A 17,131-nucleotide genomic window follows, 5' to 3' on the forward strand; every position below is an offset into this window, starting at 1 on the left:
AGAAACCCATATATGCATACAAGAATTAATGTGGTTCATGTATTGTAAGCCAGATCATTTTATTTTAATTTCCTGATAAGGTCTCACTCACTGAATTTTTAATCTCACTCACTGAATCAGGAGGAGGTGAATTAATTAATTGGTTATAACCAAAAAGAGTCCACTAATATTTTTGATTGCCAACCCTTGCCAGTGCTAGCTCTGAGCATAGCCAAAGAGATAGGGATGAAGCTATATGAGACCATTGTCTTCAAAGAGCTCCCAAGTTACCAAAGGATAGGTCAGGAGGAAATTGTGAAGTTGGTGTTCTGCACTCTGTTGCAGTTTGATTGGCATCCCTGATGGTTATTATCAAGACCACAATAACTTGTTAATACCGAAAATTTATCCTTTAGAAAAGATAGCCCATTGATACCCCAGGCCGTGTACTGTCAGCCCCCAAGACACTAGTCTGGTCTTCTGGAAACATTTCTAGACATTCTCAGGAATGCAGTTCCCACAAAGCCATCTCTACTTAGAAGCACTAGAGGTATCCCCAGGGGGTTAAAGGGTGGGGTATTCAAAATGCCTCAGAAGTTTGATATAGAAGATGGTCATCCACACACTGGTGACAGATCAACTATGGGGCTTATGAAAATGAATCCATTCTGAAGATCATAGATCAAACTCTGCTGTTTTCTCCTTCCCTATCGGTTTTGTTTGCTGTGATTTGGAGAGTTGTGATTATTTTGAAGTAGAATAATAGGGCATTGGTCTGCAGAAAGTCCAAATTTCAAGACTTCTTTAATAAAAATTATAGATAGATCAATGATAGTAAATTTCAAATATGGCTTTTCCTCCAACTTTTAAATAATATTCATACTAGTAAAAGCTCTTCAATACTTTTATATGTTCTAGAATTGCATAAAGATCTGGCTGAGCCCCATCATGCATTTTTCCAAGCTTAACTGTTCCCTAAGCTTTGAGTTACAAGGACTTCTGACCTCTGGTTTTCCCCTGATGGAATTAACACTTCAAGATTCCATTCAACTCCATCTTTGACACCTTTTTCAACTCTAGGACACAAACTGTTTAACTTCTGGTTAAACCATGTGCTCCTAGGCTATGGAATAGCTTCTAACGTTTACTTTGGAGTCCACCATCCTAAAATAATCCACCCCCTTCCTCTTCCGCGAGGACCTGGGATAGGCCTCTAAAATAGATATAAAAAGCAAAGTTCCAGTTTTGCCACTTATAGATGTGTGGCTTTAAGACATTTTCTTAAATCTCTCAAAGACTTGATTTCTTCACCTCTAAAATACTATCTTTTTTAAAAAATATATATATTTTATTGATTTTTTACAGAGAGGAAGAGAGAGGGATAGAGAGTTAGAACATCGATGAGAGAGAAACATCGATCAGCTGCCTCTTGCACACCCCCTACTTGGGGATGTGCCTGCAACCAAGGTACATGCCCTTGACCGGAATCGAACCCGGGACCTTTGAGTCCGCAGGCCGATGCTCTATCCACTGAGCCAAACCGGTTTCGGCTAAAATACTATCTTGATGGGACTGTTGGAGAATTAAAAGAAATAATGTTATCAAATGTTTATCATACTGTCTGGCATTTAGAAACATTCCATAAATGGAAACTATTTTAGAAGACAGACATCAAACATGAAAACCAGCATGTTTTATGGTTTTTGTAGAGAGAATAGAAGATCTAGGGAAGTGCCTTGAATAATTTCTAATGTTTATCCATATGAACCAAGTCTTTTCTCTTTGTTGCCACAGTCATTTACATTCACTGAACCAATGCAGGAACTAGTGTGAGTGATGGCCTTGTTAGCATCCTCAGCTGGGTCACATACCAAAGTTTGATGTTTTACATGTTTTTGATACCCAGCCAATTCATACATTTTTGTGGATTAATTAGGTTTTGAAACTAACCTAGTAAAGATCGGTTTGTTAAATTTTATCGTGAAAAAAAGACTTCTCTTTTTCACGTCACTATTTCTTGGAAAATTTTTCAAATAAAGTAATCAGAAGACACAGAGTAGTGCAGTGAAAAGTTTGGCCTTTGGAGTGTGACAAAACTGGGTTTGAACCCAGTTCTACCAGTAACCTTTGCATCAGGGGTAATTTAGCCAATCCAAGCATCCGTCACTTCCCTTCTATAAAATGTTGAAACATCATAACATCATATGAGGATCGGGGTGGGGAAAATTACTTATTGAGTATCTATTGTGCTTTTGATACTTTGTTAAAGCTTGATGGTTAGTTCCTCCTCTCCCAGAATCCACCTTCTTTCAGGTTTTATCTTTTTGTTTGTTTATTGATTAAGGTATTACGTATGTGTCCTTATCCTCCCCACCCTCCCCACTCATGCCCTCACCCCCCTGGTGTCTGTGTCCATTGGTTAGGCTTATATGCATGCATACAAGACCTTTGGTTGCTCTCCCCACCTTACCCCCACCCACCCCTACCTTCCCTCTGAGGTTTGATGGTCTGATTGATGCTTCTCTGTCTCTTGATCTGTTTTTGTTCATCAGTTTGATGTCGTTCATTATATTTCACAAATGAATGAGATCATGTCATATTTATCTTTCTCTGACTGGCTTATTTCACTTAGCATAATGCTCTCCAGTTCTATCCATGCTGTTGCAAATGGTAAGAATTCCTTCTTTTTTACCGCAGCGTAGTATTCCATTGTGTAGATGTACCACAGTTTTTTAATCCACTCATCTGCTGATGGGCACTTAGACTGTTTCCAAATCTTAGCTATGGTAAGTTGTGCTGCTGTGAACATAGGGGTGCATATATCCTTTCTGATTGGTGTTTCTAGTTTCTTGGAATATATTCCTAGAAGTGGGATCACTGGGTCAAATGGGAGTTCCATTTTTAATTTTTTGAGGAAACTCCATACTGTTCTCCACAGTGGCTGCACCAGTCTGCATTCCCACCAGCAATGCACGAGGGTTCCTTTTTCTCCGCATCCTTGACAGCACTTGTCATTTGTTGATTTGTTGATAATAGCCATTCTGTCAGGTGTGAGATGGTACTGCATTGTGGTTTTGATTTGCATTCTTTCAGTTTTTAAAGTTTACAGACCATTGTGTACTGAGTCCTGCTTCAGATCATCCTCTCTAATAAAATGGTAATATGCAAATTAACCATCACTCCGCTACATAAGCCACACCCACAATCCAAGCCACGCTCACCAGCCAATCAGGGCGAGTATGCAAATTAACCCCAATCCAAGATGGCTACAGCCACAGAGAGCAAGGTTTCCCAGGTAACAGCAAGCCAAGCTTTCCATAGCCGTTGCAGGCCTAAGCCTCCACTCAAGCTACAAAGTTTCAATTATAGAAGGTAAACAAATTCAAACAAATGGCCGCAGAATGGAGCTTGAGAGAGCAGGCCAGGGTTGCCAGCGGCAACAGGGGAAGCAAAGCTTTCTGCACACCCTGGCCGGGCTCACCTGCTTAAGGCTACAAAGTTTCAATTGTAGAAGGTGAATTAACTGCCACAGAAATGGCTGCCGCCCCAGAGGGAGCAGCAGGCTTGGCTCCGCTCCAGGCTACAAAGTTTCAATTGTAGAAGGAAAATAAATCCCAGATACCAGGGCCTCTGCTTGGGTTGCCAGGGGGCGTGGCCGGCCTGCAAACCACCACAGGCCCCTCACTCAGGTCGCCCCACGCCCCAAGGGAACCCCACCCTGATCCGGGACACCCTTCAGGGCAAACCAGCTGGCCCCCACCCGTGCACCAGGCCTCTATCTTATCTAATAAAAGAGTAATATACAGATTGATCATCACTGCAACACACAATATAGCTGCCCCCATGTGGTCAAAGATCCTGCCACCATGTGGACACAAGATGGCTACTACAAGATGGCCAGCAGGAGAGGGCAGTTGGGAGGCACCCGGTCTGCAAGGGAGGGCAGTTGAGAGGGACCAGGCTTGCAAGGGAGGGCAGTTGGAGGTGATCAACCCTGCAGGAGAGGGCAGTTAGGGGTGACCAGGCCGGCAGAGGAGGAAAGTTGGGGGCAAACAGGCTGGCAGGGGAGCAGTTAAGCATCAACCAGGCTGGCAGCGGAGTGGTTAGGGGGTGATCAGGCTGGCAGGCAGAAGTGGTTAGGGGCAATCAGGAAGGCAGGCAGGCAAGCAGTTGGGAGCCAGCAGTCCTGGATTGTGAGAGGGATGTCCAACTGCCCGTTTAGGCCCGATCCCACCAGTATCGGGCCTAAACGGGCAGTCGGACATCCCTCCAGGAGTCCCAGATTGGAGAGGGTACAGGCTGGGCTGAGGGACAACCCCCGCCGTGCACGAATTTCATGCACCGGGCTTCTAGTAGATTATAAGCTCTTTGAGAGATGGGACTGTGTCTTCTCTATTCATGATAGCACTTTATACATCTATTTTAGTGTTGATACATCAGAAACTGATTCAGTATGCATCCCCTGAAGACTCTTTTTGCAGAATTGTTGTTTGTTTGTTTGTTTGCTCATCTTCCACATTTTATCTTATTTGCACTCCTACCTGCCTTTATCCCCAAATCATCCTCAACCCTTCTAAAGCCCAAGACCTCCTACAGAGCCTAGAAAGAGAAGAGCTGATCATCTGCCTAGAGTTCTAGGGGAGAGATTAAGTCAAAACTAATGGGCCTTTAGATCCAAAATGCTCAGTTTTGCAGGTGGGCATCATTATAATTAGATCTTTAAACACTCAGAACCAATTTAAACACTTGCCCATGTTATTTGCATACTTTTACTATTTGCTTTATAGATTAGTATCAGTATTTACCTGAAAAGTTATAATTCTTTCCTTCAAATGTTTCTAATGTGTTATTGCATTCTTAAATAAGATTTTATTATGACATAAGGCCAAATATTGTCTAGAAGAACACATTCAATTTTATAATAAAATATCATAAAATTATACAAAAGTTTGCTTTCTAAGCAAGTTTTAGAGAGTGCAACTTCTCAGTAAAGTGAGCTATACTTGATAATCCATCACCTTGAATGCATCTGGTAATGATGAGCCTGCTCATTTGTTGACTTTCTCTCATTTCTAGAAATAATTTATTATATTGGACTATAATCTACCTGCTTGTAATTTCTACCTTATGGTGCTTTTTTGGCCTTTTGACACAGTGTAGAAATGGATATCCATCCTTCAAAAGGCACCCCTCCAAATGATTGTGTGCCCCAACCTTCTAGATTCTGAATATATCATGGAGGCAGAGAGTATGCCTTATTTATTTTTATGTTGGCATTTATCCCATGCTGCCTACTGTCTTGCACACTGTAAGTGAACAAATGATATTTTTATGGGATAATGGATGAATATGTTAAGATTTAGAATAATAGAATTTCAGATTGTAAGAGACATCATCCAATGCTAGAATCTCTTCCATATTTCTGCTGAATAGTCATTGCGGTTCCACTTGAAAGTATCCAGTGACAAGCAAATTTTTCACTCAGGAAGAGCAAGACTTTCCAAATGGTCCTGGATTTCTTCAGGCTTTTCCAATATTTGGACAATAAAGAGGCCATGCAAATATTAAAGTGTGCACTGCACCTGTTTATAACTCCTCTCCCCTACAGGTGTAGGACTCCAGCAGGCCCTCCTCTCTTGACTCTTATTCCAATTATTTCTGGAAGAACCCAGGGAATCTCACACAAACTCACATTCAATTCTTCCATGATCTCTCCTCTGGCTTCTTTATTGATTAATGGTTCTAGGAAGCCCTTGAAGGAAGTGCCTCCCCATTGCCTTCTGTAGGAAAGCTGCTTCTCGAAGTCCATCTCTAGGATCCCCCAAACTGTGAACCCTTCACAATGCCAAAAGGCTGTAAGCTGCTTAATTTTCATTGCACCAGAGCAAAACCAAGCTGTCTCTTACTCAGAAATAGGGCCAGTCACCATTCACCATAATATTTTGTAATTAGAAACCAGAGTAACAGCGCTTGAGGTTACCCAAACCACCTGTGGTTTGTGAATCTTTGGGATTTCTTATTTTTATTCTTATTCTTATTCATTCTTATTATTTTAGCTTATTCTCTCTCTATACTGCACACCCATATTGGACTAAGAAACCAATACTGTGTTCTCCTGTCCATCTTCCTTCTGCTTCTGTATCTCTCTAGGTGGTCATACAGAAGTGGTCCTCTTTAAAGGTTCCTCCCTCCCTATGTGGTAGAGAGGTACTGGGGAAATCAGAGACTGCCAGAGTATCAGACATAATCAGAATCTGAGTCTTAGTGTAGGCGCAGACAGAACACTTGGCTACACTCTGTCTCCAGACAATTCCAACTGCCAAATATCTGGAAAGTTGTAGTAGAGCAAATTTCTCTTACTAACCTACCTTGCTTATAGTCATAAGGAGGAAGACATGTGTGCACTAATTAGTAGATAAATAAAATAAAAATAAAAACCCCAAGGGATATGTAAGAGACATTGTGCTAGTAATGCAAACATCTGAAAGGGGATCTTTGTAAGTCTGAGACTTAGTGGTTCTCAAAGTTGCTGAATTTGTGATTTTGGTTTCACTGATCTGATCAGGTGCCTTTCAAATCAACTCACTCAAATATTCACATGAGTTTGGGCCATCATTCTCAGTTTTGTTTGAGGGGTTTCAAATTTACTTAGCTGTCAAGTTGCAGTTCTGCTATTTATTCATTCAACAAACAAGGTTAATGTGTACTGTGTTGGGCACTATGCCATATAAAGTAATTCTAATTTGAAATACAAATTCATACTGACTATAACCACCATGAGATAGACAATGTACAAAATTCTTCCAGAAAACAAACTGCCATGTTTTAAGGAATTTGTAGCAAAAGGAAAATGTAAGACCCTGTCAGAAAAGACTTGATTCAGAGCTAGCAGCTCAGTTTTTAATGGTTGGCAGAGAAAATTCCCTGAAAGCAGATGTGGTTGTGTCTTTTCTCCAAGAGAAAGCTCTTAAGGATTTACATAAAATAGGTTTCTGCTGAAGATCACTTGACAGAATCATTCACTATATCTTTGGCTGACACAATAGCATTGAAACTCTATTTTATCAAAGTTGGAATTGACATATGACATGGTATTAAGACCATTTTATGTGCATTCTGCATCTATCAAATCTACAAAGGTTTAGAGGGAAATCTACTCCAGGATTAATCAGTCATAGTTAGGAATGTGCCCAGAGCCTTGCAGAAGCTCTGTGGATATCAGCACTGACTCGAGGTGAAACATGGAACACAGGATTCAGTTCACGGCATTCAAGAATCAGGAGAGTAGAATGAATCAAAGCTGGAGGATGCGCTTACTGTATCATACAGGCATCCAGCCCCGTGTGGGTAGAACTGAACATATGTTCATGAAAGCTTGATTGATCAGAGTGCTTGAGAAATGAGGGTATTCAGGGGAGCCAAAGGAAATGCTTTCTGTTTTTCTCACTTGGGCAAGTCCAAAGATTCTCTGGACTAAGCCCTGTTGGTGCCAGTGGGATACCGAATATGTGAGAAACAATTAAGTGATGGTCTGTATCCTGGGGAGAGTCCATCTGACGTTTCTGAACTAAATACTACTTCAGTTGTCAGAAAGGCATGACTTTCCATGCCCCAGCAAAGATTCTGCAGATCAGCCCTCCCTACTGATAAAGCAATTAAATTCTGTTTTACTAACTAGGTCAGGAGTGCTGGGATATCTGGTATAGTCTGAGGGAGAGCAAAGCATTTATACTCTTCTGCACAGTCATTGCCTGGTCTCCGTGGTGTGCTGGAGCCAGCTAGTACTTACACTCCTGAGAGCTGATTGCTACGTTTTTAGAAATTTGCAAGCCAGTTGAAAGCACATTGCTAACTGATATCAGCTATGTTTAGAATATTTACACCATAGGCAATGGCAAATGCTACAAATCAGGACTTTTTTTTATTATGAGCATACTGCTGAATAAAGCCACTCTTTTCTGTGTAAGAGTTTGAATTCTTAGAAGTGATCCAAGCATATCTGTCCATGGCTACAACTACCAGGATGACTGGTTCAGAGTCTATTGTTCGACTGATCTTCACATATCCTCGCAGAACTGTATAATCAGAGGCTGACCACAAACTCTGAGAGGCCCTATAACTAACTTATGTGCCAACCAATTTGCAAGTCTCTATGAATACATATATATAATGTATGTAGGAGGACCATTTGCCCATCTGAGATGTGAGTTGATTGACCCAAAACACTAGTAAGAATAAATTCCATATATTAGTTCATACCTATCTACATGAGTAGGACTACTCTATATTTTGCAGCTAAATTTAAATCCATCAACATTTTCATATTTCCTGGGATCCTAATGCAGCTTAATTTGCTCCCTCACACATTTCTAGATGGTAATAAATCCATGCCTTTTGGATTTTCATCCCTAAGAACTACATTCAAAAGAAAGAAATAGAAAAGCATAAAATCAAGGTCAGGAAGATTAAGCCCCTTAATTCACGTGCCAAACTTCCCATTTCAATTGTGGTTTTGTCTCCCAGCTAAAGTTTGTCTTTTTGTGACATTTGCATTAAGCCCAGAGGACATTTTGAGTGGAAACATGCTGAAAGCATAATTGAAACGCTGAGTGGTGCCATTTGTCTAATTTGCATTTTTTCCCCCAGGTGGGGAGTTTTCACTTCCTCCCTCTTTCTCCTGGGGTGTTCAAAGATTATCTCAAAGAATGATGTTGTACAAGTAATTCCAATAAATCCCCATGTACAATGTATTATATGTATAATTTTTTTCTTTCCAGAAGCTATTGTAAATGCCACAGTGATAAACTATGTAAGGAAGTCTTTTGTAGGTTCCCAGTAGTACAGATAGTACATTTCCCCCTCAGATAGAGGTTTTGAATATTTGTTCACAAGTTTAATTGTTTGCTAGAATTTTCCTTGCATTTATTCTCATAGAGTCATTCTGAGCTACTTAGGAGGTTGTCTCTATAGAAAAAAAATTTTAAAAATAGATAGACATAAATGATTTATTTTTGTCCTTAGTATGTTCTATGCACTGGCCCAATCTCTTTAAAAGTTTGGGACTCATTGACATATTGTGTCAACAAAGTTCATAATATGAGCTCATGATACAGGTTGATGCCATCAGTGGAACCTTTTGATAGGGAAGTTAAGGTGAGATATAATTGGTATGAAGCAGAGTCTTTTTTCTCCTCCAGAGAACAACAGTGTGGTGAATTATTTCTTTTTTATTAGATATTCTATCTCAGGTTTGTCATTTATATATTGCCAAAATTGCATGATCTAGATTTGTGCCTTTTCTAAGGTTTGTGTCTTTCTCAAGTCTGCATTATTTATGTTAGATATATCATTCCAAATATCAGAAATCCTCTTAGAGTATTCCAGAACCCTCCTAGATTATAAACCTAAGTAGGGTGGAGCCAGGCAAGAATACGTTTAAGTGAAGGATGGGCAGAGAGGAATGTGGCATAGGCCAGCATTTATGGAGGTGGAATGTACATAACTGTGAGGGTTTTCGTACATATAAGAACAAATATATGTCTTTGTTTGACTCCTTAGGTTTATTTAACATTATTTAAAAAACACATCTGGCAATCCAGCACATATTTATAAAGGTTATCTTCAAATAATCTTATAAATAAACAATGTAATTCAATTAAAAGAAAAATATTAAGTGAATAATAGATCAGGTATGAAAGTGTGGCAAAATTGTGAGTTTGGAAGCTGAACGGCTGAAGAAAGGATGCATTTGCCTAGGAAGCCTAGCATAGTCTATGTGGCCTTAACCTCATCACCTCACTAAGTCTGTTTCCAGAGAAGAAAAGAAAAAGTACCTACCTCACACTGATAATGTGAAACTCATTGCAATCACCAATGTAAAGCTCTCAGTATAGTCATTCTTTTAGGAAAAATGATACCCTTGATTTGTAGGAATTTTTTTAAACAATCCATTTGAAGAATATTTAACAAAACTTTGTTGAATCTACTATGGGTAAGGCACCATAATTTCATTCCTTTGATGGTATTTTTCCTTCACAACCTCTGATGTGAGATAAGTAGGGCTTTGCCAAGACAAGTCGGGGGAGGGGGAGTCAAAGATGGGCAAGGTGGGATCAGAATCATCTGCCTCACTCCTTTAACCTCCACAGAGATGCCTATAGTAACCATCTCCATGGTAACTGCACAGAGCCAGCAGGCTGAAGCACAGCTACCTGACTAGAAAGAGGTGGAAGGACGCAGAAGGCAGGTGGAAAAGCAGCTGGAAGAAGGAAGTTATATAGGAAAAGGAAAAAGATAGTCTCTTTAATGCCCAGAATTACAGGAATAATGATAATAATCATTTTAATGCATGGAGCACCAAAGTCTTAAGTGCTCTATGTATGTAGGTACATATCATGTTTAATGCTCATCATAAGAATTATAGCACCTGTGAGGGAAGTACTAGTATTTGTCCCACTTTACAGAGGAAAACGTTGAGGCATAAAGAGGATGGGCGTTTTGCCCAAGGTCACAGGGTTGCTGCTACATATAACTAGGCTTAGAGACCCTACCATTAAAAATGCTTTTCTAAGGGCATGAGGATAGCAATTCCTGGCATGCTAGTTCTCCAACCTCTCTGTGCCAGGAAAATTTGGACACCTGGCATCTTGACAAGCCATTCATTGTCCAAGGTCCTGGTTCTTGGTCCTGGTTGCTTTAGATTCATCTGGGGAACTTTAAACAGATACCAGTGCCAGGACCCCAGCCCAGCCCAAGTACATCAGAATCTTGGTTGCGGGTTGGGGCAGGTATTTCTATTTTTTAAATGCTCTCCAGGTGATTACCATAGCCTTGAAAAAGAGTCACAGTCTAAAGCACCTGCTCCTGAATTGGTAAACTATATCTAACATAAAAATACCCAATTATGCAACCCTTAGCTACTTGATACAGCCAGTTGGAAAGAAGCTAGAATGTACGAAGCAGCCCCTATGTGCCAGGTCCTGGGTGTAGATTTGGTCTCTCATTATGCCCTCACCTGGTACCTCTGATGACTCCTGAGGGATTAGTGAGAGTCCTGGAGGGGTCGGGATGGGGCACCTGCCCCTTTCCCTCTCAAGTATCCATTCCTAGGATGTGGATGTGCTGAGAACTTGAATTGCAGACAGGTCAGACCCGGGACAGGTTCTTGCCTTTTCAGGATGTGTGACCTTGAGCAAGTTAGTCAATCTCCCCAAGGCTTGGTCTCTCCTCTGGTAAAATGGGAACGATGCTTGTAGACTGTACATTCTATTGCAGCTGTTGCCCCCAAAGGGGTGACATGGGTTCTTGGAGAGAGGCCCAATGGTACTTTTTGTGTGTGACCAAAGTACAGATACACATACAGTAAATCAATATACAGTGACATTAAAGTAAACAGTTATCTGTGACAGTAAAATCTCATGAGAGTAGTGGCATTTAGGCAAAAATATCTAAAAAGACGGGAGGGGGGTAGGTGATTTTTAAATGTGGGAAATGCTGCTGCAGATCAGAATTGCTATGAGGCTAAAGGGAGAGCCTGAATGCACAGTTGTTGGCACAGAGACTGGTACTCAGACTCCACTCAAGGAAAGGTAGATGTTACCTTTATTTTTCAAAACGTTCATTGTGCCGCGCCGACATGGCCAAGGGTGAACCTGAGTGGGGGTGGCTGAAAGGCTTAGAATAGACAGACAAGAGAATGAAAGCTGGGTCTCGGTGGGATGCTGCTTCTTGAGAGACAGCGCCAGCACCCACAAGCCGTGTGTTTATTTTATAGCCAGATTTCCATGAGGCAAAATAAGGGCGTGGTCAAGATGTTTACAACGTTCTTGTGGGTTTCGATCCTATTCAATTACATGCACCTGAACTATATCAAGCCTACATTACTCAGGCACGTGAGGCCACGTGTTCGGACCATAGGTTGAAGCTTACAACTATAGCTATTGGCTATCATTGTGCTGGGAGGGCTGTGCCCTCCAAGCTGGGACTTGCACATGGCCACGAGAGGACTGTGCCTCTCATCAGTCCAAGGCTTGAGCCTGTCCAAAACACTGTAGCTGCACCCCACAATTCATTCATTCAGCGTGCACACACTGATCCCAACTATGCTTCAGGACTGTGTGAAGCTTTATTAGAATAAAAAAGAAAGGTAAGCCACCACCCCTGACTTTACCAATGAGCTAAGCCCAAGCTAAGCATGGGAGGCTGTGCTTTCATGAATTGATGTATCTAGGGACTGGGGAACTACAGGGAGACCATGGCTAAGTCCTTCATTTCTTACTCATCTCTCCTACTGGGCTCAACTGAGACTAAGGAGACTAGGGGCCTTCATTCCGGCACTGGCCTTGCCTACAGCATCTTCTGCTCCCAGAATGGAGAGGAGCCCCGATCCACCACCACTAGAGCATCATTTTGCCCCTGAAGAGTTATCAAGTTAAATGGAATCCTTACTGATAGTCTCGTGTATGGAAAAGCATTCTGTTCATTGCTGGAGATGTAGAGATGAATAAAAGAGTAAGATTCAACTTCTACTTTTGGTTCTGGTGAGAAAAACAGATATATAAAGTGGACATGTTGATGTAACATGATGTGCAAGGCCCTATGTGCAGGGAACTCTGGAAACACAAAGAGGGTGTTTGGAGAGGTTGCCTGAGCTTAATCTTAAAGAATGACTAACAGTTAATAGGGTGAAGAAGGTGGGGAGTACCTTCTACCAGAGGAGTCAATATGAGGAAAAAGGTAGAGCAGAACAGTGGGTGTAGGGAGGCACAGGTGTGGTGTGTGCATGTGTAAGGCTCTGAGTGAAGACAGAGGCCAGAGGGGAGGCCAGCAGACAGCCCAGACATGGAGGGGCTTGGTGCTGGTTTTCAGTGGGTATCCACAGTTGTATGAGACTCAGATGGAAGCAGTCAGTTCTATATTCGTAATGGAAGGGTCCAAAGCTACCTTCAGGGAATAAGCCTTTCTGTGGCTTTCCAGATCCCACACTGTCCAGGCCCGGCTTATCTCCACCCTCTCTTCCTTGCTGTCTTCCTTGCTCTTTGTGCCCATCTCACTGGCTTATTTACAGCTCCCTGACTGCCACAGGACCTTTGCGCATGTTATGTTTTGATCTGCCTGGAATAGGTCTCTTACCACTTATAAGGTTTTGGATTAACGTCTATAATCCAAGCAACTCGTATAATGTATGCTCTCAGTAAATATTTGTAGAAGAAATATAAGAGGAAAGGAACAATGAAAGGAAGGGAAGGGAAGAAAAAAAGAAGGAAGTGAGGGATGGAGAAAGGAAAGAAAGAGAAAAAGGAAAAGTAAGAGACGTAGGTGTGAAACTAGAACCCCCACAGACTTTTGTGTACTTTAGCTTGTTCCCACCTCTCCCCAGCTGAGATTGCCTGCTCTGATCCTGCCCAGGGTCCAGGTCCAGAATTAACATCTTGGCAATTCAGGCAACAAGTTGCCAGCAGGCCTTGTCATTTGAGCAGTGTGCCTCCAGTGGATGAATGCTTAATTGATGATGACCATGAAAGCAATGGTCATGTCTCTGCTTCAAAATTCACTTCCACAAACTGAAACGGGGCATGCCCCATTACCTGTGGCAAACAAAGATGGTCAGAGGAAGTGAGCAAGTGTTGGGAACTGCAGATTCCCAAAAGTCCACTTGTGGGTCCACGCAACGATGCCCCTGAAGTTGACATGGTATCCAGGAAAGGCTCTGGAGCCCCAACACAGAGGGAACTCGAGGCAACGCCATGCAACAGGCATCAGGGCTGGGTGGGAACTTGGGAGCAGGACCAAACAGGTCATTATATTCAGGTTCTCATGGGATTCCAAGAGGGATCTATTCTAAATGGGGTTTGTCAGTTTCAAGAATGTATAGTGGTGGAGGGCAAAGGGACCAGGTTTGGTTTTGTGTGTTGGGCACCCCCCTTGCCTTCTTTGAGCCCCAGTTGCCTGATCTATAATCTGTGGGGGGAGGGAATCAAAATTGTGCCTCTTTCATTGTTGTTGTAAAGATTAAATAAGATAATCTGCTTAACACTGATCCTGGCATGCAGGAAGTGTTAAATTTGTGTTAGCCATTATTATTATCAGCTAATATGATTATTGCCACCATAAGAATTATTTTCCCAGGAAAGAAAAATCAGCTCAGTTCATCAGAAATTTATATGGCTTTAACAGTATACTTGGACACAGGAGAGTTCCTAGTAAAAATATTTAAGAGACTTAAACTGGATATAGCCCAGTGCCTGTCAGCAAGAGGACAGATAAATAAACTCAGCATAGCCACATACTAAAATACTCTATAGTGATTAGGGTAAACAGCTCTGCCTTGCAGCCACGCGGTTGAATTTTACAAACATAATGCTGAGTGAAAGAATCCAGAACAAATGATGCACAATCTGCATCATTCCATTTGTATGAGTGCAAATACAGGTCAAACGATGACTTCAGAAGTCAGTACAGTACAGCCTCTGGGGAGGAGGAGTGTAGGGATTTTACTCAGGAAGGGAGAGAAAGAGGAGGACTGGTAATATTTTGTGTTTAGGTCTGGGTGCTGGGTCCACGTGTGTGCCCATTTTCTGAAAATTCGTTGAGATGTACGTTCTGATTTATGTACTTTTCTAGACCTATGCTGTGATTCAATTAAAGGTTTGCTAGACAAATCAGTTCAGCAAAGAGCTAAGAAAACAAAAGTGGGGGGAGGAGGAATGCAAATAGTACATGCAATACTATGCTTCCACCCAAGGGCCTGGCAGCCTCCCGAGGAAGGCAGGCAGGCAAACTCGTGCAGACAGTGGATTGTGATGCCTTTGGAAATAGAATCATGTACCAGCTACAGGCACACCATAGAGGGGAGTGTGACCAGCTGTCACATCTGCTGCTCCTGGCAATGCCCCTATGCTCATGTGGTTTCCCCAGGAGGGCTGCTCTTCCCTGTTCCCTCTCACACATGCCTTAGCATTCAGCTACAGGGATCTCGCTCACTGCCATTCAGCCACTGCCTACATCTGGGCCAGGCATCATTGGTACAACATTGAGTTAACTGGTTTTCTTAGCCTCTCCTCACCTTCTCCAAACCACTCTCTAGAACCCGGAGCCCCTAAATTAGCTTCCTTAGATTGGGTCCTTGGGATTTCTAAGAAGCTCCCATGGAATTCTGATGCATCCCAACCCATGGGAAGCACTGTCCTACACTGGAACCAGAACATGTACCTGAACTTGACCATGTCAACACTAAAAATAGTCTAAGGCACCCTAACTCAATGTATCTCCAAAGGAACATTTTCAACTTCCTTTTCCAACCTCTCCTTCATTATCCCCAAAATCTTTGTCCAATTTCAATTATACCTCAAAGTGCACCAAGTTAGTTCTCTTTCTCTGAGTCTGTTTTGTTATTGCACCACCACTATTCCCATGCCTTTGAATAACCTACCATGCCCTCCACTTCCTGGGGGCTTCTAATCCCCAACTCAGCTTCAAGGCCCAGCTCAAATATTGTCTCGGTGGAGCTGGGCCTCAAGGCTCCTGAGCAACCTGGTTCTGCCACATCACCTCATACATTCCTAAACATTGTGTACTTCACCCACTACATTCAAGGGCAGAGATGTGGTCCTGTTTATCTCTGTGTTTTCATTGATTAGCACCTGCCTTGGACATGGGAGGTTAGCAAGGATGGGTCTCGATGGAGTGAAGACCTTCAGCATGATCAAAGGCACGGGGGTACAAAGGAGAAGCTGTGGGACAAGGAGCAGCATTTGTGGATCTGGGATGGGTAATGATAATCACATTTAATGGTCAGAGATATCTTTAGGACTAAGCTGCCTAACCTGCTCACACTCCTTCTGTTTTGGTTTGTTTGGTTTTGTTTTCTCCAGTGAACTTCAGTGACTGTAAGGGAAATGACAAGCTACACTATGAGGTCTCAAGCCCATACTTCAAGGTGAACAATGAAGGTGGCTTAGTCGCCCTGAAGAACGTAACTGCAGTGGGCAAGACACTTTTCGTCCATGCCCGGACTCCCCATGCGGAAGACATGGCAGAACTCGTGATTGTCGGGGGGAAAGACATCCAGGGCTCCTTGCAGGTAACTCATATGTTTGGGATAACTTGGGTCCAAGAAGGAACTTGGGGGTCTGTATGTCTTATGGGGAAAATTTGTTTTATTATTGGCCGAGATTCTTTTGTTGTTACATATGACTGAAACCCAACTCAAAATTGGTGGGAGGCTGTGGGGATGGGGATTGTGGGCTCATGTAATTGTGATATTTCTGAGATAGCTCTGCCTTTATGCATGGCTATGTACCAGTTCCCAAATGATAGCATCAGCGTTGGTTCTTATTTATCTCATGGTTCCATTTTCCTTCTATTGGCTTCACTCGTAGACAGTCACTTCCCTCCCTTCTTCCCAATGTGTAGGTCTCGGTAGCTCCATGTCTTTCTCCTAGTCTGAAGTCACCCAAGAGACCATCTCTTCCTGATACTGCCAACAAAAGCTTGAAATTGAATCTTATTGGTTCTCATTAGATCATGCATCTATCCCTGTAACAATCGCTGTGCCCATTTGGTCGTGATTCTCTGGTTGGCTAAGTCTGGGTCACATGATTTGTACTAAACACAGAGCAGAATCAGCCTCACCTAAAATGTATAGACTGAGGGTGAAAGAGGGTTACTTATTACAGTAAATTAGAAACCTATTATCCAAGGAAGCAAAATGGATGTTGGGCAGGCAAGAACCACAGTGGTCCACTAGAGTTGTATAGCAAGGCGGCCATTGCTTAGGTCGCTGCTCCTTTGCCTGCACTGGTGCCCATTCTTTTCCAGATGCACAGGGGTGCTGATCTTGCACCTGCATACTTGTGCACATACTTTAGGAGTGCCACGAGCTTCCCTTGAAGCTTCCTGATTATGTCATTCATTGCTACCATGGATTCACCTACTTCTCCTTCACCAGGAGCTCAGAGACTCTGGCTTCTTGATTATAGAAAAGGAAGACACCTAGCAAAATGGCAAAATTATATATATAAAACCCTAAGCAACTGGTTGACCGTTCAACCAGTTGATCATTTGACTAGTCGCTATGATGCACACTGACCACCAGGGGGCAGACACTCAATGAAGGAGCTGCCCCCTGGTGGTCAGTGTGCTCCCACAGTGG

At 42.4% G+C, this 17,131-nt stretch overlaps 1 protein-coding gene across 2 annotated transcripts in view; it reads left to right on the top strand.

The window, feature by feature from the left end:
- Positions 1 to 17,131, top strand: part of CDH13 (cadherin 13) — a gene marked incomplete at its 3' end in the record, with an annotated part of 1,039,464 nt that overhangs the window by 358,676 nt on the left and 663,657 nt on the right. For both annotated transcript variants that reach the window (XM_079760072.1, XM_079760071.1), the window contains exon 3: positions 15,852 to 16,060. In XM_079760072.1, the coding sequence (XP_079616198.1) occupies positions 15,852 to 16,060 (209 nt within the window). The remainder of the gene's footprint in view (positions 1 to 15,851; positions 16,061 to 17,131) is intronic.

This window comes from Cnephaeus nilssonii (genome assembly GCF_951640355.1).
Source record: "Cnephaeus nilssonii genome assembly, chromosome: 20".
Lineage (NCBI taxonomy): Eukaryota > Metazoa > Chordata > Mammalia > Chiroptera > Vespertilionidae > Cnephaeus > Cnephaeus nilssonii.